The sequence below is a fragment of the Pituophis catenifer genome, unplaced genomic scaffold (assembly GCF_029215685.1).
Source record: "Pituophis catenifer annectens isolate HBS135680 unplaced genomic scaffold, rPitCat1.0.hap2 SCAF_16, whole genome shotgun sequence".
Taxonomy (NCBI): Eukaryota; Metazoa; Chordata; class Lepidosauria; order Squamata; family Colubridae; genus Pituophis; species Pituophis catenifer.
This window is the reverse complement of record NW_027256896.1, coordinates 20,401,600-20,424,832: the sequence shown is the minus strand read 5'-3', so window position 1 is coordinate 20,424,832 and position 23,233 is coordinate 20,401,600. Positions and strand designations below refer to the sequence as shown.

The 23,233-nt window shown below is 44.3% G+C and overlaps 3 protein-coding genes across 3 annotated transcripts in view; 2 read left to right on the top strand and 1 right to left on the bottom strand.

The window, feature by feature from the left end:
* The window catches only part of CHLSN (cholesin), an 84,015-nt gene that overhangs the window by 54,469 nt on the left and 6,313 nt on the right, over nucleotides 1-23,233 (bottom strand). The window lies entirely within an intron of this gene.
* Nucleotides 1,452-10,379, top strand: LOC139325192 (uncharacterized). The gene is made up of 2 exons (XM_070954969.1): nucleotides 1,452-1,621; nucleotides 7,009-10,379. The coding sequence occupies exon 2, from the start codon at nucleotides 7,038-7,040 to the stop codon at nucleotides 8,049-8,051; it is 1,014 nt and encodes a 337-aa protein (XP_070811070.1). The 5' UTR covers nucleotides 1,452-1,621; nucleotides 7,009-7,037; the 3' UTR covers nucleotides 8,052-10,379.
* On the top strand, nucleotides 17,654-18,814 carry GPER1 (G protein-coupled estrogen receptor 1). Its single transcript, XM_070955113.1, has one exon. The coding sequence runs from the start codon at nucleotides 17,654-17,656 to the stop codon at nucleotides 18,812-18,814; it is 1,161 nt and encodes a 386-aa protein (XP_070811214.1).

The following is a 23,233-nucleotide window of genomic DNA, read 5'->3' as shown; positions in this document are numbered from 1 at the left end:
GCAGCGGTTTTGAAAACGCTTTCTCGTGGTGGCTGCTTAGCTCCAACAACTGCTTCCTGTTGGGGCCCTAAGGAGCCCAGGTTCTGCTGATTTATTGTTCTCATTCTCAGGAAATTCCTCCTTAGTTCCAGATTGCTTCTCTCCTTGATAATGTTCCATCCCTTACTTCTTGTCCTGCCCTCAGGTGCTTTGGAGAATATATTGTCCCACTCTTCTCTGTGGCAGCCCCTCAAATGTTGGAAGAGTTTCATCAGAAAGTGGCAACAGAGAGACGGGACTGAGAACAGGACAGCAAGCGACGTTGATATTGGAAAATTTGAAAAGAAAGGCAAATGTGATGAGGAAGGGGCCTGTTTTCACGAAGCCCAGGTCCTCCATACCCCTTGGTCACCCAAAGACAAGAAATGTCATTTCTTCTTTAGTAAGGTCTTCAATACAAGCCACTGTAGCATTTCAAGGGCTAAACGCAGTGGTGAAATTCAAATCTTTTTACTACCGGCTCTGTGGGTGTGGCTTGGTGGGTGTGGCAGGGGAAGGATACTGCAAAATCCCCATTCCCTCACCACTCCTGGGGGAAGAATATTGCAAAATCTCCATTCCCACCCCACTCTGGGGCCAGCCAGAGCAGTGGTGGGTTCCTCCCGGTTTGGCCCGGTTCTCCCGAGCCGGTAGCGGTGACGATATGACGTCACCGAACCGGTTCTGCCCCCCCAGGCCCCCTGCGCCCCCACCCCCCGTTATTCCTACCTTTTATTTGGCCCCACCCCCAATCTATTGCTGCCTCCTGAGTCCCAGCTGATGGCTAGAGGGAAAAAAGCCTCTTGCCAGGGGCTTCAAAGGGCCGCCCTACAGTTGATCAGTGTTAAAAGAAAACAAATGAGTAGACCAGTGCCTACAAAAAAACATGAGTAGATCAGTGCCTGCAAAAATAAATGGGTAGATTGGTACAGCTCTGCAAGCAATTACAAGCCTGGTAGACCAGTACCTCTGCTAAATCCTAAATAATTGTCACATGACCATCAAGCCACGTCCACAAAATAAGCCACGCCCACAGAACCGGTAGTAAAAAAAATTAGAACCCACCCCTGTGCCAGAGGTGGTATTTGCCAGTTCTCCAAACTACTCAAAATTTCCTCTACCGGTTCTCCGGTACCTGTCAGAACCTGCTGGATTTCACCCCTGGCTAAACTTCTGTTCCTGGAAAATAGAATTTCAAACATTGGAATTTCAAACATTGGAGAATACACATAAAGGGTGTTTTCTCCCAGAGAGAAGCCACTGGATGGCCTCAGACGCTCAAAAATATATAGCTAAACACTACTTTTTCTGTTTTGGAGCACCAAAATATCCCTCGGCTTAAGTCAACTTTAAAGTCACGTGGTGGAGCCCTTTTCGGCCACGATGGAGGCAACGTGTATGGTTTGAATTATGTGAAACCAGCTCCTGTTCCTTGGAGAACTGTAGGTTTTCTGTAAGACTTACAGCTGGGTAATTGAAAACGTCACCAGCTACAGGAAGTAGACCCGTGGAAATTATTTGCTGTGCGAACAGCAGTTATCTTTCAATCTCACCAGAAAGGAAGTGTCAGCCTGTCGCATCTTCTGAGCTTTTTCCTTCGTGGGTAAGTTATCGACTTTGTTTCAAATCAAATCTTTATTACGGTCCTGAATTTATCCATTTGTCTACCCCGTAAAAGCCCCAGAGTATTGTGCAAGGAAACCGCTCGATATCCAGATCCTTCTCCTTTTGCAATACGTCCAAAAACAGAATTGCAAAATAGATATAGCTGGAAAATATATAGCGGAATCTGGAAAACGGTACTGTGAAAAAGGAAAAAAAGTTTTTTTTTTCCCCCTCTATCTCTGTTAGAATAATTTTGCGAAGCGTAAAGAAAGGGTTAGATAGTTCCTGAGTGGGGAAGAAGCCACAGAGAAAGAGAAATAAATCTTTTATTAAAGCGAAATGTGGATGCTTGGGGCACAAAGCAGGAATCTCACCCAGCCCAGGTTTCAAATGCAGCATTGTTGACATTTTTTTTGTTATCCGTTTCTAAATTAGGTTCCGTAAAAATAACCTTTCCTAAATTAAATTATTAGTGTGAAAATTTCTGAAGGTTTTTTTTTTTTTTTGCCTCTGTGACTCCTGGCCCTAAATTCCCCTAGGAAAGATTAATCAAGCATCTACTACAAGGCTGTCCAAACTGTGGACTTCAACTCCCAGAATTCCCCAGCCAGCCAGGGGAATTCTGAAAGTTGAAGTCCTCAAGTCTTAAAAGTTTCCAAGATTGGACATCTCTGATCTACTCTTAAGAATAATAACCTGTCTGCTCTGGGTACTTAAAAGGACACCCAGTAATAATCAGCAGATTTAGGTTTGGGGTGAGTGCAACTTTTATTTTCTGTAGCCAAAAAGGGGCAGGAAAAAGAACAAGCTTTAAAAAAAAAATCATGTTGGTCCGAAGACAGTCATGTGATTTGCAAGGCTTGAAGTCATCCGTTTGAAATCGAGGTCTTCTGATCTAAGCGTCTGGGATAAACACCCATAAATCATTTCAGCCTTTTGGAGAGATTTTGTGAGGCAGTATCTGGCGTCCTTCCTGAGCGTCGCAGAGAATAGTCTGACTAATGGAATAACAGAATAACAGTGTTGGAAGGGACTTTGGAGGTCTCCTATTCCAGGGGTCTCCAACCTTGGCAACTTTAAGCCTGGAGGAGTTCAACTCCCAGAATTCCCCAGCCAGCTTTGCTTGACTCCCTCTTCTTTGGGGCAGCCCCTGAGATATTGGAAGACTGCTATCCTGTCTCCCCTGGTCCTTCGCTTCACTAGACTAGCCAAGCCCGGTTCCTGTAACCGTTCTTCAAATGTTTTAGCCTCCAGCTCCCTAATCATCTTGGTTGCTTTTCTCTGCACTGTTTCCAAAGTCTCAACCTCTTTTTTATAAAGGGGGGACAAAACCGGATGCAATATTCTATCGACAGGAAGAAATGACAGAAGACAGAAAAGGGAGATGGAGAATGAAGGAACAACACGTTGCAAAAAAAAAAAAAATGATTACGAAGATGCTGAAAAAGGAAGTTTTTTTAAAAAAAGTTATTTTGTCTTTTTTTAAAAAAAGGAGAAAAACTTTTTAATAAGTTTGTAAGAGAACGTTATAAGACAAGATTGGCCAAAACAGGATTAAAAGTTGTTTCTACTTAATTGCAAAATGAAGGAGGTGTATTGGATGACAATGGCAGTATTTACAAAAGGCTCGTTTGCCTGTCATCTCCATCCTAACGTGTTTAGGATTTTATTTATTAAATTTGTTCCCTACAAAGGTGACTCTAGGTTGGTTGGAGAATTCTGAGAGTTGAAGTCCACAAGTCTAAAAGTTGGCAAGCTTAAGGGACAGTGCTCTAAACTTTGAAGGCCAAAAGCCCATAGGATGCATTCAAATTCATAATTCATCCCTAATCAGTAATTCTCAATTAAGAAATCCCATTTCCCCCCCATATTTCGTGCCTTTAATTAGCCTCCTGCACTCAGAGTTGCTATTGAACTGTCTCCTTTCCAAGCCAGCAGTCTGGTGATGCCTCAAGAAGACACATAAACCACAGAGGAATGCAAGGCGAGGCACCCAAGGGAAGGGTGGGAAGTGGAAAATTTTCTCCAGCTTTATAACATTTTTTTTTTGCAGCCAGCTTTTCCATTTCCAAGCAAATAATAATAATAATAATAATAATAATAATAATAATAATAATAATAATAATAATAAAGTATTGAAAAGTATTGAAGGCAAAGCTGACCAGAAACTAACTTGGAACTGGTTAAGATCAGGAGTACTGAAAAAAGAAACAGAAAGCTTTATTTTGGCAGCTCAAGAACAAGCCCTGGCCACAAACTGTATGAAGGCAAAAATTCAACATGTTACCACCAACAGCAAATGCCGCCTCTGCAATGAGAAAGATGAGACAGTCGACCACCTGATCAGTGGCTGCAGCAAAATTTCACAAACTGACTACCTACAATGCCATGACCGTGTTGCTAAAATCATTCACTGGAAATTGTGCCAGAAGTTTGGATTTGAGTACAGCAAAAACCACTGGGAACATCAGGTTGAGAAAGTTTTAGAGAATGAGAAACTCAAGATCTTGTGGGACTTTAGGATTCAGACTGACAGGCACTTGGTCCACAACACACCTGACATAACAATAGTTGAAAAGAAAAAAGTGTGGTTCATTGACATTGCAATACCTGGGGATGCACGGATTGAAGATAAGCAGCAAGAAAAAATCACAAAGTACCGGGACTTGCAAATTGAAGTTGAGCAACTGTGGAAAAAGAAATCGTGTGTTGTCCCAATTGTAATTGGAGCCCACGGAGCAATACCCAAAGGGCTACCCCGCTATTTAGAAATCCTAAATTTGCCGGACTTGAACATTTTGACTCTACAAAAAACCACCTTACTCGGAACAGCTTACATCCTCCGACGATACCTTAACAGTTCCTAGGTCCTTGGTTAGGACTCGAGCTGCTGAGCTATTAACTAGCCTCAAAGGCTGTGAATCTCACTGAAGATTAACCAATAATAATAATAATAATAATAATAAATGCATGACTTCCAGAATGAATATGAAATCCCAATTCTAGGTAGTGAATCCATCAAAGTGAAGAGTTTGTCGCTTTGAGAATAATTGGATTTTAAATTTGAGTTATTTTGAGAATCACTTGGTTGGATTAGGAGACTTCCAAGGTGTCCCTTCCTCCCGGTCTCTTATTCTGTATTCTAAGTATACTTAGTGAAGCAAATATTTATGTTAGGGTACCCAAGATGCTTCTTTGGGCTAATAAAATTCTGTACTTACTTAATTCGAAGCCCAAACGATGCCATCTGGGCTCATTAGAAATTCGAGAAAACCCTAGACTTTTAACCCAAAGGTGCTATTTTCAAGAGGCAACTGGACTTTCGCTTCTCGTCCAAGAAAAGCTTCTTCAAGGAAAACAAAAAAGTCCAGTTGCCTCTTGAAAAGAGCACCTTTGGGACATCCATGATCTGGATGGCTGAGAATCTCTGTAGACATTAGATAAGGTGGATTCAGACTTACGACCCCCTGATCAGTTTAATGACTTTGGTGACTCGTTTTAACAATTGTCCTAAAAGCGGTTGGAAAATCGAGTCCGTTCCTGTGGTGACACCACTGTCAATGACTTAGCACCAAAATTCCGGGTTCAATTGTGGTCATAAGATGAGGATTGGCTGCAATGCACGTTGGGGAACAAACTTCAAAAGAAACTCCGGTTTGAGATTTGGAGACGGATGTAAAACCTGCTTTCTACCCGACGGAAAGAAATCAGAAGTGCAAAGCAGAGAAAAAACCGATGTTCCTCCAAAAGCAGAGGTTCTCCTTTGTGCTGAGGGTGGTTTCTGTTTTAACGTTGCATTGTCTTGGGTTGGGTTTTGGAGAAGCTGCTTGGAGCCTTATCAGATAGAACAGCTTGCGTAATGCAGAACGCCAGCAGACGTGACCCCTTCATGGGCAGATTTTCAAAATAGTTAAGGAAAAAAAAAAAATAAAGCTGGCATGAAGCTTGGGCAGTTAAGAACTGACGGGTAAAATATGCTTTTGAATACTCAGGAAAGAGCCACATGGCATTCAATGCAAAATGCTGTTCCTTATCGCAGCACAAGCCACGTTTGTAAAAGAAACAAACCAACCATACTGGTAACCCATTTTCTTCTAACGAAGGGGAAGAGTATCAGTTCCTTTTGGATAACGGACACACACAGGCCACTTTGAGAGGGCTTAGGCAGTGAGAAAGGGACGTGGTGGCTCAGTGCCTAAGATGCTGAGCTTGTCGATCGAAAGGTCGGCAGTTCAGCGGTTCGAATCCCTAGTGCTGTCGCGTAACGGGGTGAGCTCCCGTTCTTTGTCCCAGCTTCTGCCAACCTAGCAGTTCGAAAGCACGTAAAAAATGCAAGTAGAAAAATAGGGACCACCTTTGGTGGGAAGGGAACAGCGTTCCGGGCACCTTTGGCGTTGAGTCATGACGATCACATGACCACGAAGACGTCTTCAGACAGCTCTGGCTCTTCGGCTTTGAAATGGAGACGAGCACCGCCCCCTAGAGTCAGGAACGACTAGCAGCGGGAACCTTTACCTTTAGGCAGTGAGACAGGCTGTATTTACTGTGGTCGATCGCTGCGGGGGGGGGGGGAGAAATGCAATTCGATCCTTTCATGTTTTTATTTGCTTAAAAGGAAAGGCGATGCTTTTCCAGGACAACGGAATCGGGATGGGAGCATCTGATTGAGCCATTATATATTTTTTTTTGCCAGTTTCGCCTAAAGAAACCCTTAACTTTAGGAATTTATAACCGCTATCAGGTGTACATTCGCACATGCACCTTAGCAACTAACAGCATCATCAGATAAAAGCTAAATTACCTTCAGAAGAAAAGTATTAATAACTCTGTGATGAGGCCTGGGTGGTATTTCAAACTGTAAGGACCTCAAAGTAAGGTTAAAATTCTCTTATTGCAAATTTGTATATTTCTTGACTATTGTCCTGAAACAGTCAGCAGGGAAACTCATACAGATTTTACATTAAACACTGACCTTGTCTATATACCCTGTTTCCCCGAAAATAGGACCCAACTGGAAAATAAGTCCTAGCGTGATTTTTCAGGATGCTCGTAATATAAACCCTATCCCTAAAATAAGCTCCAGTTAAGATTGTCAGTCAGATGGATGCATTTAGTACCGTATTTCCCTGAAAACAAGACCCAACCAGAAAATAAGCCCTAATGCGTCTTTTGGAGCAAAAATTAATATAAGACCCGGTCTTATTTTCGGGGAAACACGGTATTTCTAAATAAACTTTCTCTTTTGGATATGGGTTTATAACTTTACTGCCTTCATCTGGGCTTCTTCAGAAATATATTGGGCCTTTAGCCTTCCTTTGCATGAGACCTCCCCGGTTTATTGTGACTTAACCTCCTTTAAAGCTCTCTCCTTCTCTTCCCTTTCAGCTCCCGTGGGGCCCACCGCCCTCCTAAAAATGCTCCCACATAACATGACCTGGATGAAATACCCAACCCTGAGCAAGGATCCCTCCACCAACTTCCAAGAGATTATGTTCGTGCAGCAAGTCATATCAAGGTTCATGCACGTCTACATCGCTGTCTTTGTGCCGATGGGTTTATTAGCCGGCATAGTTATCCTGGGCATTTGCATCCAGAATTATCGAAATCGCATCCTGGACAAAATAGACATCTTGTTTTTTTCCCAGACGATCATCAACCTCTTCGTCATCCTTCTATCGCTCACCATCGCCGTGCGGCCAGCTTATCTCAAAATGTCCTACCTCGGGTGTGGGACGCTGTCGTTCTTCTTCAACCTGGGTTACTTCTCTTCCCAGTTCCTCCTCCTCTTAATCATTCTGAGCCTTTTCCTCGACAGGCACCCGCCTCAAAATGCTCTAATTGGCAAGGCGCACCAGAGGCCAGAGGCGTGTGTCGGTTTTGTCCTGATGTGCGGTTTCTGCGCCGCCTTGATGCTGAGCGGGCTGCTGGGCATCGAACATTACCAGGAAGAAACGGACTGCCAACTGGATCCCTTGTTCGCCTGGCCCGAATACGAGATCATTAAATTCGCCTTGGGGTTCTGCGCTCCGTCGTTAGCCAAGCTCCTGCTCTCTATTCTAGCGTTTGTGAAAAAGACGCCGGCGGGTCAATATTCCTCAAGAAAAAACAGCCAGCCACTTTGGGCTGTTTTGGCCATCGCGGTGAGCATGTTGTCATGCCGTCTGTTTTATAACACCTTGATCTTGGCTAGGACTGGTTTGAAGATAAAGGGAGAGGCAGGGACGGTTCGGAATGAGCTGATCATGAATATCTCCGAGGTGGTTTTGTTTTGCGAAAGCTGCGCGAGTTTGGTGCTTGTCCTCTTCCTGCATCACCCCTACAGGACCACTCTGCTGAATACGCTTAAAAACCTCACAAGGGGTTGTAGGAGGAGACGGGATACCAACTGGGCCCCTGAAATTCAAGACAATCAAACCGAAATGCGCTGACATGATTGTCCAAGATACTAAGACTCGAAGAACTGGGCATCAGCGGACGTCTACCAAAACCAGAAACTGATTTTCCTCATTCGTCAGCGGCGGGAAAAATACCGATGTTTTTCTCAAGGGGGGACACCTTGATGGTATGAGGACTACTACCCTCCCCATAACTCTGCCCGGGTTTCATGACAGACTGGTGTTTTGTTCCGATAGGCCTGATCGATGGGACAGTAGGCCGGGCGATTATGTGAACAAACAGGACTTTGGAAGAAAAGAAAAGAAAAAAAAATCTGCCTTCGTTTCATTTCTGTATAATCAGGATTTTTGGGGGTGGGTGGTGGGCGGGGAGGTGAGTTTTTGAAGTTTACAGAAGGGCTTTTATTTTTCCAGGATCAGTAAGAGGAAATAATGAAAGTGTAAGCGAAAGGGACGGCAAGCCTCAGAAAGAGAAAGGGGATTCCCTAAAGGTGACCCCCCCTCTTTTAAAATCTTGCCATTGAGAAGGGGCAACCACAGCAGGAACTCTCTAGATCAAGGGTTTTCTAGATCAGCTTGCTGGCTGAGGAATTCTGGGAATTGAAGTCCACAAGTCTTAAAGTGGCCAAGGTTGGAGACCCCTGATCTAGATTCCCCCAACCCCTTAAAAACAGCCCTTTTCCTTTATTCGGCGAGCACGGATCATTTTTTTCAAAACAAGTAAATGCAGGCAGTCCTTCACTTATAACAGTCCATTTAGTGACCGTTCAAAATTTGCAATGGCACTGAAAAGAGTGATTTATGATCGCTTTTCACACTTACGACGACGGCAGCATGCTCGTGATCACATGATCAAAAGGCGGCTGCATGGCCATTGGTTCCTATTTATGACAGTTGCCGTATCTTGGGGTCAAAGGATCCCCCTTTGGAGACACCTTCTGACCAGCAAAGCCTAATGGGGAAGCCAGATTCACTTAACAACCACGTGACTAGCTTAGCAACGGCAGTGATTCACTTAACAACCGTGGCAAGAAAGGTCGTAAAGTGGGACAAAACGGATTTTAACAAATGTCTCGCTCAGCCACATAAATCCTGGGCTCACCTGCTGTCGTAAATCGAGGACTACCTGGAAATACGTCTAAGCCAGCCTATGAAAGCATCCAGCTTTTGAGATCCGAGCCGGCAGAAAATCTGACCACCTTCTAAAAGGTTTTGCAGCTTAGTTGAGGCTCGGAGTAAAGAGCATTGGGGGGAAAAAAGAGCTAAAACTTAACCACACATCGCAAAAGGACGGACGCCATCGACCGCCGGCACAAGGCGAAGAGGTTGACGACCAGAAAATGTGGATTGTGGTGTCAACGGCAAAGGAAGAATCTTGTTTGCAGAGTGTGACAAGGGGAAGCAGGTTGCTTGGAAATTCCCTTCTCGGTGATATGAGAACAGGCTCCCGGGGGGGTGGGGGGCGGTGGGGGGGCTTGATCAATTCTGGCCAAAGGCTCGACTGATGGGACGAAGACGAAGGCCGGGCTAAAATGACATAAGCTGCTGAAAAAGGATGAGGGACAGCGAAAGAGCCTGGGACCTCTTGATGCCACTCAGGATCGTTAAAAAAAAAAAAAAAAATGGATGGGAAACAGATTAGGTTAAGCTATTGCTTAATGCACTGTAAGCCGCCCTGAGTCTCCGGAAAAGGGTGGCATATAAATCGAACCAATAAATAAATAAATGACGCCAGGATTGATGGCTAGGAAAAAAAAAACCCAAAAGAGGATAAGGACAAGCGTTCTCCCTCAGTGAATAAAGCAGGGCTCTTCCAAACTGAATAACTTTTAAGACTGGAGTAGACTGCAACTCCCAGAATTCCCCAGCCGGCATGTATGCAGCTAAAAATTTAGCCACAGAATAAAGGGATCAAAAACCATTCTTTTTATTCATTTATTATTATTATTATTATTGCAAATAACGCCTGTCTTCTATGTTTGTTCTCTCTTGCTTCACTATGTACCTTAAAAAAATAGTTCAGTAAATATTACAGAACTGGTTGACACAGTCCTTAGTGACCATCTGTGTACTATTAGAGAAAACACACACGTACACACAGAGTGTCCTCTCTTCCCCATGAAAAAATAAAATAAAATAAAATGTGAATTTTGGTTGCAAAAAAAGAGAGGGGGGAAAAAAGTTGGAACGAATCCTTTAAATTCCTAACCTGATTAGGACTCCTTGTGGGACCGATGCTTCTTTCAATGTTGGCTTTTCCACCAAGTCTTTCTTCCTCAGCCCCAGCAAACGATGCTGTTCAAATCAATGACATGGGCCTGGGGTATTTGCAGGATCACCTCCTACCGGCCTCCCACTGCCCAGTGCGCTCACATAGGGCTGCCCTCCTCCGGGTCCCCTCAGCTAGACAGTGTCGGCTGGCAGCCCCCAGGATGAGGGCCTTCTCTGTGGCCGCACCGACCCACTGGAATGGGTTGCCCACTGAGCTCCGGACGGCCCCCGACCTCCGCATCTTTCTCGCCGACCTAAAGACACGGCTCTTCCACCAACTTCCCTGATCTGCCGTGGATTTTAATTTGGGTATTTGGGGATTTTAATTTGGTTTTAATACTACTTAATTTTTACTTATTGTCGGGTTTTTCTATTGTTGTGAGGCACTCCGAGCCCTACGGGAGAAGGGTGGCATATAAATCTGACTAACTAACTAACTAACTAACTAACTAACTAACTAACTAACTAACTAACTAAATAAATAAATAAATAAATAAATAAATAAATAAATAAATAAATAAATAAATAAATAAATAAATAAATAAATAAATAAATAAATAAATAAATGCTAAAAGCTGCCCAATCTCACGCATGGGACCATCTCAGGTCTGTGGGGTAGTAAGTGCGCAAGCCAGGAGGGGGCTTGGAGTGCTAAAACGCCCATCAGAAAAATTACAGTTTGTTCAATTAGCAAAATCCTGCCTCTCCTTCCGAGATGTCACGATTATTCAGGCAACGAGCAAGGCCACATATGACGAAGATATGTGAGGGAGGTGCTTGTGCCCTGGTTAGAATTCCTGAGATACGTAAAATAAAGATTAAAAAAAAAAAATTAACGTGGGCAGCAATTAATACCCTTTTGCTACTCTGAGATCCCATTTAGAATTAAGCTTCTGGCTCACTTCTGCTTTGCTCTTCGTTGCACAACAGGTTGCAAACAATGGGCTTTTCTGTGCATGCCAATAGGACACGATTTTTCATTGGTCTCTCTCTCTCTCTCTCTCTCTCTCACACACACACACACACACACAAATCATTTTTCTAGTAAGCACCAACAGGATGTTAGAAACTTCTTGGGGGTCTAATATTTGTTTCCTGTGAGGAGGAGGGGGAGAGGAGGAAGATGGAGAAGAAAGAGAAAGGGGGAGGGGGAGGAGAAAGAGAAAGGGGGAGGGGAGGAGGAGGGAGGAGGAGGAAGATGGAGAAGGAAAAAGAGAAAGAGGAGGAGGAGAAAGAGAAAGGGGAAGGGGAAGGAGAAGGAGGGAGGAGGAGGAAGATGGAGAAGGAGAAAGAAGAGGAGGAGGAGAAAGAGAAAGGGGGAGGGGGAGGAGAAGGAGGGAGGAGGAGGAAGATGGAGAAGGAGAAGGAGGAGGAGGAGAAAGAGGATGGGGAAGAGGGGAGGAGGAGGAGGAAGAAGAGGAAGAGGAAGGAGGAGGAGGGGCAATTCAAACACGCAGGCTATTTCTTCCTCCTGGGACAATTAAGGAAATGCAATTATACCAACCCATAAGCTAAATGGGAAAAATTCCCCCATAGCAAAAGTAAGATGAGTGGGAACGGCTAGACTAAGTACAGCGATAGCACACTGAACTCACATTATCCCTTTACCTGGAGCCTCTGTTCTCTTAATCTCCCATTTTTCCTGCAAATGTCTGGACCGTAAGTATGTGGGCAGCCAGGGCTTAAATTTCGATGGGCCTGGAGATCAGCAAAGCAAAGAGGCTATCGTGTTCTGTGCCCATCACTCCTGCCAATTAGATGTCATTTTATATTGTAGAGCCACATCAAATGTACACCGATTTCAAAAAAAAAAAAAAAAAAAAAAAGCATGGGAAAACTTTACTTTCTAACCCAAAACGATGTATATCTTCAATATGCATTGATATTTTTTTTTGGTCCTCTTAAAGGATTTTATTAGAAAGTAAAATAAATTAATTAAAAAGGAAGTCTTCCACTTATGACCACAACTGAGCCCAAAATTTCCATTGCTGGGACGGTTAAGAGAGTTCTGCCCCGTGACATGACCTGTTTTGCCACAGTTGCTAAGTGAAGCACTGCAGCCGTTTAAGTCAGCGACAGAGTCGCGAAGCGGATCTCGCTTCCTGCATTATCAGAAGGTTGCAAAAGGAGATGATGTGACCCCCGGACACTGCAACCTGTCGTAAATATGAGTCGGTAGCCAAGCGTCTGGATTTTGGTCACGTGTCCCCAGGGATGCTGGAACGGTCGTAAGTGTGAGAAATGGTCATAAGTCACTTTTCTTAGCGCTGTTGTAACTTCAGTCACTAAACAAATGGTTGTAAGTTGAGGACTACCGTAACTTTTAAGGGTGGGGGGGAGGGAAATGACATAGTCAGGAATTATCAACATGCATGAAAGAGGTATGAAAATTGTATTTTTTAGAGTCCCTAAAGCAGGGGTCTCCAACCTGGGCAACTTTAAGCCTGGGGACTTCAATGAAGACCCTTAGTAGTACAGTGGTCTAAAGCACCCTGTTATTAAGACCAGCTGCCTGCAATTTCTGCTGGTTCAAATCTCTCCAAGGCTCAAGGTTGACTCAGCCTTCCATCCTTTCTAAGGTAGGTAAATTGAGGACCCAGATTGTGGGGGCAATAAGCTGACTTTGTATAAATATACAAAAGGATGAAGGCTATTGCTTAGCGCATTGTAAGCTGCCCTGAGTCTCCGGAGAAGGGCGGCATATAAATCAAATTTTTTTAAAAAAAAACTCCCCAAATTCCCTAGCCAGCAAAGCTAAAGCTAAAGCTAAAGCCTGCCCTAAAGGATGGTTTTTGAAGATCTTCACAAGAATCTCAAGGAGAATAAAAACGTTAACAGTACAAACTGTACCGAAAGCCAGGTCTTTTCCATTACTAATTTCTCTTCCACAACGTGCCCCAAGCCAAGATATTTTGGACGTGGTCACCGTTCAACTAGGAGAGAAGTTAAGATCCAACCTGCCAAGACGGGGACTGACAGCAGATACGTCCAGAAGGTTAGGAAAAGCTTTCAGAGCCAAGTTATTTCGTGGCTGGCCGATGAGCAGAGAAAGGATTTCCAAAAAAAGCAGGGACCTTCACACCAGAGAATGGAGGGCACTTCGCTTCCTTTCATAAAAGTATACGGGGTTTTCACCAGAACAAACACTTGGGAGTGGCACCTTAACAAAAGTCTCCCTCTATTCATACATCCATCTCCCTCTCTCTCTCTCCATCTCTATCATCCCTCGATCATCCACCAATATGTCTCTCTCTATATATATATATTCTCTATCTATCTATCATATCTATGATATCTATCTACCAATCATCTATCAATCTATCATCTATCTATCTATCTATCATCTATCTATCTATCATCTATCAATCATCTATCAATCAATCATCTCTATCTATCTATCTATCTATCTATCTATCTATCTATCTATCTATCTATCTATCTATCTAATGTTGTGTGAGCTTTCATAGTTCTTGGTCAACAAAAGCTGACACAATGAGATTTTTTTGTATCTCTGTCTACTTCTTTGAAATCTGCATTAACAATCCAGCGTTGCCCAATCTTGGCCACTTTTAAGACCAGTGAACTACAACTCCCAGAATTCCCCAGGGCCAGCAATGGCCCAGGCAATTCTGGGAGTTGTAGTCCACCAGTCTTCAGGTGGCCAAGGTACCCCTTGACACCCCTGAGTTAAGACTATAGTCACAGGAGGGAAGTTTGAATTTTAAATTTTTAATTGAAACCTAAAGAGGGGAGGTGGAAGAGGGGAGTGGGCTTGGTGCACAGACTTTTGTGAAAGCTAAAATTAAATACACAATTTGTGTCGTTCTTTAGGCCGGTGGTTCTCAACCTTTCCTTCACCACACCCACACCCTCCCCTTTTAAAATCTTTTGTGGCCATGGGGCAACTTCTGGAGGCAAATTATTCCATGGATTGATTGCTTTCAACATTAGGAAATTTCTCCTTAGTTCTAGGTTGCTTCTCTCCTTGGTTAGTTTCCATCCATTGTTTCTTCTCTTGCCTTTTGGTGCTTTGGAAAAATATAGTAGTAGCAGCCCCTCAATACTCAATACCCCTCATTATAGTAGCAGCCCCTCAATACTTTAATACCCCTTTTAATGAGACACGGTGGCTCAGTGGCTAAGACACTGAGCTTGTTGATCAAAAGGTCGGTTCGAATCCCCAGTAATGGGGTGAGCTCCCGTTCTTTGTCCCAGCTTCTGCCAACCTAGCAGTTCGAAAGCAGGTAAAAAATGCAAGTAGAAAAACAGGGACCACCTTTGGTGGGAAGGTAAGAGTGTTCCATGCACCTTTGGCGTTGAGTCATGCCAACCACATGACCACAGAGACGTCTTCGGACAGCGCTGGCTCTTCGGCTTTGAAACAGAGATGAGCGCCACCCTCTAGAGTCGGGAACGACTAGCACAGATGTGCGAGGGGAACCTTTACCTTTAATACCCAGAACTTACTCACAGATTACACACACACACGCACACACACACACACTTTAAATGCACATGTGATGAACTGTCCCCAACTGTCAGAAAAACTTCTCCTTATTTCTAAGGTTGGGTCTTAATGAAAGGGGTCCTGATGAGAAGACCACTGTGCCTAAAACTTTGCATCTGCCTTCTTGAGAAAGATGGATTGCTGAGCTGAAGAGGGGGTGGGGTGGGGTGGGGGAGAGGGAGGGAGGAGGGAGAGAGAGAGAGAGAGACTGACATGGCACACAGAGAATGGAGCATCCCTTTCTCCAGAGGGAGCACGAGAGAGAGATCTGAGCATTGAGCCAGTGGCCTGTTGGACTTGGCTGTCATTCCATTCCGAAAGCAGAATTCAGCTCAGCTGCTCAACCCGCTTTTTCCCACAGCCGGTAGATCGATTCTGGCTGAGCAACCACCAGGTGGGAGGGCAGCGGGGGGGCAGTCAGTGCCTCTGTCAACCGGCTTCCTCCCCAGACGAAGAAAATCGCTTTCCACCTGTGGCATCAGGACTTAGGAAGGGATGGGCTTTTGAAACCGGCCAGGTTGCAAAAAAAGGACACCTGAGAACGGCATTTCAAACAGACGGAAACATGCCGGCGATCCAGAAGAGAAACCGGGTGAACAAAGAAAGGTAAGGTGATCTTATTTGACTTGCTAATTTTGGGGGGATTCGATCAGCCTCTTCGTGTCTCTGTTTTCATCTCTTTCGTTGCTCTGGTTTGTGATGCTTGCCGTGAAGTCCTTAAAGTGAAGTTTACTTAAGTTAGCAGAGCCGGTGCAATGGCATCTGGCTTTATCTTCGTATTTAAATAGGTGTTCAAAGGAAAAGGAAAAGCGAGAGGGAGAAGGGCAAACAATTCTTGAAAGGAGGATTTAAAAAAAAAAAAATCAAACAAACTCATTCAACTGGTGAGAAGGAAAAAAACCAGTCAGCAGAAACGGAGTTAAGTTTCAACAAGGGTTTTTTTAAAAAAAAAGTTGGAGATGAGACCGTGAATAATCTTTTTTTTTTTATTGGTACAATCTGATGTCAGCTATTAATCTGTTGCCAGTAACAATTTTAGCACTTTTGAAGCACTTTTTTCTTTTTCTTTTTTTTAAAAAAAAGATGTAATTCCATTTCTAGCAAGAACCATACCTCTGTGTACGCTGCTATCATCTGAATAAAATTAATTTCAATTACTGGACTGTAGAGATGCTGCCCTTAAATATAAACCAGCCTACTGGTAGTTGGAAGGAAACCAGCTCTGGATCAGCTAATATTTATGGATGTCCAGCTGTGTACAATAAATGCAGAAATAAATGAACCTGAGAACAGCTGAAAGTAAGGAATGTTACTGAAATACTGTGGGTTTTTTGGCACATATTGTGCCTAAATGGATTGTTACCAAAGCAGCATTGTTTCTAAAAAAAAAACTCAAACAAACCACATCATGCACTTTAGTGTACTTCATGGTTGTTTATAAAAAAAAGGATTTAGTGTCCTCTTTCAGGAATAAGGCTTTTTTTAAAAAGCAGGTTAAAACACAGATGTGCTATGCTTCGTCCTACAAGTCAAACTTTTATAAGGTTTTTCACACTTTTGAAAGGACGCTTTAATCGTAAAAACTGGCTCAGTGACAGTGCCACGGTAATTCAGACATTACAGCATTTAGGTAAGAAAGTCATTTTTTTTGGTTCTCGAAATAAAACAAGAACCAAACCCATGAAACTTACATTCTGCACGCGATCCCTGATTTACAACTCACGAGCAAGACATCAGAACTACAAGCCATCGATTAACTTCAAAGGAACATGGTAGACAGTCCGCTCAACGAGTCCTAGCGGTATTTAATTAAGCCAGGATCAAACCGTGGCTCAGACGCGGTCTAGGACAAACGGAAGCTACCAAGTAAAACAATCAAAATGCTTTTTTTCACTGACAAAATTTGCTGCTCAGTTTCTTCGCACACCGTGCCTGAAAACTGTTAAGTCCTCTGGATAGCTCCTTTTGTTAATATATTTCAATTTTTTCAGAAGAAGAGTAAAAGAGGGAGAGGTTTTAACAGAAACAGCAGCTACTTAAGGTGCATTTTTTGGGAAGCCTTCCATTCTTAAGATAGATTCCAGGCAGTCTCTTAATCACAATTAAAAATGTGCACCAATTAGACAGATTCTTTTTATTAAAAAAAAAGGGGGGGGAGTAAAAAAAAACCAGGAAAATCTTTTTTTTTTCTCCCTCTAGTCTGTAAAGATTTATCTTTTTTTTCAGCCACAGGAGGAGATAATACTACGGGTTGTTAACAGTTATCTATAAGGAGAAAGAACTCAATTCAGCAGAAAGCTGATCTCGTTTCTCCCCAAATCTGCTCCATTTCTGATTTTTATCCTTTCCTTGAAAAAGCAACCCTAAGAGGCACTTTTCCTCTCGCCACTAAATGGATCTCAGCTGTCAGAAGATGCTTGTTTGTTTAGCGCTTTCTGCACTTAACATGGGCACGTCCCCGGCCTGTGCAGTTCCTCTCACTAAACCCCCAAAGACAATAGCCGGAGTTTACATGAGCAGATGCCGAAGTCGTTCGTGTTGCTATACACCGCTGAATGCTTCCAATTTTGCAGAAGAGAGATTCATTTTCTTTTTCATGAATTGCAGGTCGAGCGTCCGCTGCGGGTCAAACAGCAGGAGGCAGTCCTAGATGGCTCCGCATCTTTCAAACTGTGAGCAGGCCTTCAAGGGAAGCAAAATGCACACCTGTCCAAAACTGCCTCTATTGCTATTAAAAAGTTCCTTAGTGACACAACGTGAATTCACAGGCACTCATCCTACTGAGGACTAGCCTCTTCCCATGTTCTCCAAGAAGTTCCGAAGATTCTAACTGATTCGGCCTTCGAAGGCTACAAACATGATCTCCGCAGATTTCTTTGGAACCACGGCCCACCTGAACAGCCTGGCGCAGAAATCCAGGTTTACGTATTTTGCGGAGAATCACACCACGGGAATTTACGCAGGAACTGCCTCCCCGGCGCTGTGTAACGGCACCTACTTTGAACTCAACGGATCCCGTTTTTGCAACGCGAGCCGGGCCCTCAGCCTGGTCGACAGATCCGAGCATCAGCAGTACGTGATCGGCCTTTTCTTATCGTGCCTCTACACGATATTCCTCTTTCCCATCGGCTTCGTGGGGAACATCCTGATCTTGGTGGTGAACATCAGCTTTCGCGAGAAGATGACCATCCCCGACCTCTACTTCATTAACCTCGCGGCGGCCGATCTGATCCTGGTGGTGGACTCCCTCATCGAGGTGTTTAACCTCGACGAGAAGTACTACGACATCACCGTCATCTGCACGTTCATGTCCTTGTTCCTCCAGATCAACATGTACAGCAGCATCTTCTTCCTCACCTGGATGAGCTTCGACAGGTACATGGCCCTGGCCAAAGTCATGAAGTCCAACCTGTTCCGCACCATGGAGCACGCCAGGCTCAGCTGCGGCCTCATCTGGCTGGGATCCATTTCGGCCGCCCTGGTGCCCTTCACGGCCGTCCACTTGCAACACTCGGGGGAGGTGCACTTCTGCTTCGCCGACGTGGCTGAAATCCAGTGGTTAGAAATCACGGTTGGGTTTATCATCCCCTTCGCCATCATCGGCCTCTGTTACTCGTTAATTGCCCGAGTGCTGATCAGCGCCCACAAGCACCGGAGTTTGCGCCTTCGCCGGCAGAAAGCCCTGCGCATGATTTTCGTGGTGGTCCTGGTTTTCTTCATTTGCTGGCTGCCGGAAAACGTGTTTATTAGCGTGCAGCTTCTCCAGAAGACCGAAGAGTCTTCATCCAGAGGCCGTTCTTTCAGGCATAACTATCCCTTAACGGGGCACATAGTCAATCTGGCAGCCTTCTCCAACAGCTGCCTGAACCCGCTTATCTACAGCTTCCTAGGGGAGACTTTCAGGGACAAACTGAAGCTGTATATTGAACAAAAGACCAAAGTCTCCATGTTAAACCGCCTTTGCCACGCGACGCTGAAATCGGTCATTTCGGAGAGTGCCGAACAGTCAGAAGTTTAGCTTAGCCATGAATAGACTCTGCTCACTCCTGCTTCTTACTAACAGAAAAAGTGCAGGTTTGGTCCCACTTGCCATGTTTTTATAAGAACCTGTAAAACGTGACACGGTACTTAGGGACTGCTTTAGTTACGGAGGAGAATAACAGCTTCACCCGAAGGTCAGTTGCATTTATATAGGCAAGGAATCCGACAATTACTTATGGAAAAATGTAACTATAATACGATTCTTGAATATTGTTACCCGCCTGATCTATGTTAGATGCCCTAGGAAATATAATAAAACTGCAGCAACACTGGGAAAAATTCAATAGAAGCTATTGATATTAGGAGGCAGAGAAGTCAGTGGTTTTCCACTCCTATATAGATCATCTTGCAAACTCAGTTAAGGAAACAGCTACCATGTTCAACACACGATTCGATCTCAGGCAGACGTATTCTCTGACATAAACTGAATTAAGGGAAACAGAGAAGCAGTCTGGGTTTAGAGCCCTTCTCCTGCTGTCATTTTCAAAACGGGTCAGCCAACGTGTTTTGGATTTCCGGTGCGGATGCGAATCGGTTTGTAAACTAAGCACGGTACATAAGGCACACAGGGTAACAGATTTGGATGGGACCTTAGAGGTCTTCTAGTCCAGCCCCCTGCTCAAGCAGGAGACCCTATACCATTTCAGACAGGTGGCTGTCCAGTCTCTTCTTAAAAACCTCCAGTGATGGAGCACCCACAACTTCTGGTGGCAAGCTGTTCCACTGGTTAATTGCTCTCACAACAAAAGGCCAGTACCAAACCCAGTGATCTCCTCTGAGATCTTTCAAAGTATTCTTTACGCAGCATTATGAGTTCCACAGATTCCCACATAGCAAATGCATATTCGAATTGCTTCCTTCCGGCTACTCTATTGAAGAGCTGGGATTTAGGAGAAAAGGGAATCTTGGTGGATCCTTGTCTAAAAAAACTCATTGGTTCCTTAGGTCTTTGAGACCCAGATTTCAACGTCCTCTTATTTATCACTGAGGGACTGCAAGGGTAGGACTGCAGCTACGAAAATCCTTCTGTGTTAGGAGGGTTGTGAGAATACAGACTTGTGAGCATCTCCGGCAACGCTAGCACAACTGATGTTGCTGCCCTGCTGGTCCTCGGCCTGAGCGGAGGGTGGAGATGGATCTGAGGTTTTCAGATTGTTCCTGCGTGGCAGGCTTCCTTCCAAGGTTCTTCTCCAGCGTGGGCTGCGGACTCTCAGTTTCTGTGCATTATGGGTCCTGCCTGCTGTCCTCGGCATAGGCCTGGCTGGCATGCTGAAAGATAGGAGGCATAAAGAGAGAAAGCTCAAAGGCTTGATGGGCCATCTGAATCTTTAAAAAAAATCACTAAATGACGGGGGAGTCTCTTATTTTTTCACGGCAATAAATCCGCTAAGTACTGCAAGTCTAAACCTAATTAATAATTTGGAGATCTGAACAAAGTACGATCAGGTATGCAATTTATTAAAGCAGCTGCTGTTTCTTACAAGAAAAACACTCAGCTAAAGCTGGACTGAAACCTTAGGAAAAGTTTTACAAAGGGAAAATAAATACTTGGTGCAGAATTAAGAGTCACTCTATGTCCATATGAAATAGCTGGGCAGCTCCCACTGTTACGAACCTCTCTCTCTCTCATAGGTGTTCTTAATACTCAGCATTTACTCACAGACTTCCGGCAGACTTTTAAATTCACAAGCCTCGTCTTGAGGATCAGCTCTGAGCTTGCATTGCCTAGAACTGAGAGATAATCTACAATCTCACCTCATCTTTAGATGAAAAGCTAAAAAGTCAACAGGAGCTAACTGGGTGACAAGCTCCTGTTTTTTCCCCCCCTTATTCTTTGAATTTCATCTGTCATATGGACAGCAATACCACCCTCTTTACACTCAAATGTAAGGAAATGTCAAAGATTTAAACCCTCTAAAATGCTGCATTAAAGAATCGTGGTTTTTTTTGTGGCTTCTGTTGTAATATTTTACGGCTGGATCCCAGTCAAATTAAACGGATGGAAAGTTAGCTATGATTTGGATCCTGTTGCAATTTCAGTGGGATTTAAGTGCTATTTCGTCTGGATCAAGGATAAAGCGACCTCTTGTCTTTGGTGGGAAAGTTTTGGACAAAGAGGAACAGAGAGAGAGAGAGAGATGCCTTCAGCCACAGCCTGGCCTGGCAGCTTTCCAGCGTTGCAATGAATAAATGTTAAACCAACAGCATGCTCTCGTTTCTACTCGCAGTTATCTAACTGAGCAAATCTGTTTGTGGAGCCCTTGGGAACAGTCAAGAGTCCAGTGTGCGCCGGCCACAGGGTGGGCTGATCACGAGAGCATAATAAAAACTCAGCCGTTTTCACAAGGAATGCCAGATCCCCTTTTAATAATCTTAAAAGCTTTCCCTCCGTGGGGATGCGAATACGAAAGACACAAAGTGGTTGCAGCATTGTGGAAAAAGCAGCAAACAGCACCCACATTCTGGGGGGAAAATACACCACACAGCGAGGAAGGTAACCCATGAGAAAAATCTGTCCACAGAAGGAATTATGAGAAGTCTGGTTATGTGGGATGTCACTCAAAAGGGCCAGGGATGCAACTCGCTTCAAACACGACTTCAGTCCATCAGAATAGAGCTGGAAGGGACCTTGGAGGTCTTCTAGTCCAACCCCCTGCCCAGGCAGGAAACCCTACACCACTTCAGACAAATGGTTATCCAACATCTTCTTAAAAATTCCCAGTGTTGGAGCATTCACAACTTCTGCAGGCAAGTTGTTCCACTGATTAATTGTTCTCACTGTCAGGAAATTCCTACTTAGTTCTAAGTTTCTTGATTAGTTTCTACCCATTGCTTCTTGTCCTGCCCTCAGGTGCTTTGGAGAATAGCTTGACTCCCTCTTCTTTGGGGCAGCCCCTGAGAGATTGAAACACTGCTATCATGTCTCCCCTAGTCCTTCTTTTCTCTAGATTGGCCATACCCAGTACTTGAAACTTGAAAGAATACGTACTTGAAACAATATTTTGCCGAAGAAATTTAAAAATGTATAGCAGGAGACAGCAAGGCAGCCGCTTTTGATATAATTCTGCATGAAGAACAGAATAGAATAACAGAGTTGGAAGGGACCTTAGAGGTCTTCTAGTCCAACCCCTTAGGATCTTGTTTTATGAAGATAAAACAAGATCCTAGGTCTGGTGCGAGGAGCTCCGTAAGACCAAGGAAAGACCTGAATATTCCCTCTGAATCTGATCCCACATCTCAAATAAATCTCCATAGTTTTGGAAACAGCCGGGAGTCACTTCTAGGAACCCCACAATTTGCAAAGGCAATGCACCAATAGCCATAACTGCCCCAACATGAACTCTTAAGGCAAACAGACAGACAGGATGGGGACTCGGTCTGTGTGTGTGTCTGTATTCCCTAGCCCCTCCCTCTGTGGCTCCCATCGTCAAGATTAAATCAATATTTAATTAGGTTTTTGTTTACGGTTTATGGCATATCCTCCCCCTCCCCCTTAGAATAACAGAGTTGGAAGGGATCTTCGAGGCCTACCCCTACCCCATTTCAGATAAAGGATGCAGCTTCTTCTTGGAAAACCTCCGATTATGGAGCACCCACAATTTCTGGAGGCGAGCAGCTCCACCGATTCATTGTTCTGACTGTCAATTAATTAATGGCCTTTTTTTTTTTTAAATATGCCAAGACCACTGACCAGCAGGGCCACCAATCTACTATTTTAGGAACTGGAGTTAACGTCTCAGCGTAAGCCCCTTGTTGGGCAGGGGAAAGCCCTCTCACTGAGAGCTGAACTACCTCCAAGCCCCCACGTCTTCCCCTAAGCCAGTGTTTCTCAACCTTGGAAGCTTGAAGATGGGTGGACTTCAACTCCCAGAATCCCCCAGCCAGCGCTGCTGGCTGGGGGATTCTGGGAGTTGAAGCCCACCCATCTTCAAGCTTCCAGGGTTGAGAAACACTGCCCTAAGCTCTCTCCCTGAGCTGGTAAATTCAAATTTGATGACATTTCAGGCTTTTCTTTTACACTTCACTTATCTCCCTTTTCCTCACTCAGGGATATGGCAACGCCAAGGGCTAAGAATAAACACCAGTTTGCTGAGTGAAGCCTCCCGGGTGCCAGCTCCGTTTTGTTCTCAGGCAAAACAGGTTATCGCCTTATCTCATAGTGGCTGCTGCGAGATCTCCGTTAACAAAATTGTTATTGCAAAGTCTGCAGAAATATTGCAGGGTGATAAAACGAAGCCGCCCATCCCCAAGCGCCGTAGAGCTGGGGAGTTTCGAGAAAAGAATTAGGATAGCTGCACTTTGAAACATACCGCAGCTAAATCAGAATTACATCCCGGTTCTTTTAACGCAAACAAGGATTGTGAGCTTAGAGATGGTTGCAGCGAAGAGCAGGGAA

What these genes read in the sequence shown, in the direction of transcription:
- GPER1 (XM_070955113.1), top strand. Translation starts at nt 17,654, where the DNA reads ATGATCTCCGCAGATTTCTTTGGAACCACGGCCCACCTGAACAGCCTG.
- LOC139325192 (XM_070954969.1), top strand. Translation starts at nt 7,038, where the DNA reads ATGCTCCCACATAACATGACCTGGATGAAATACCCAACCCTGAGCAAG.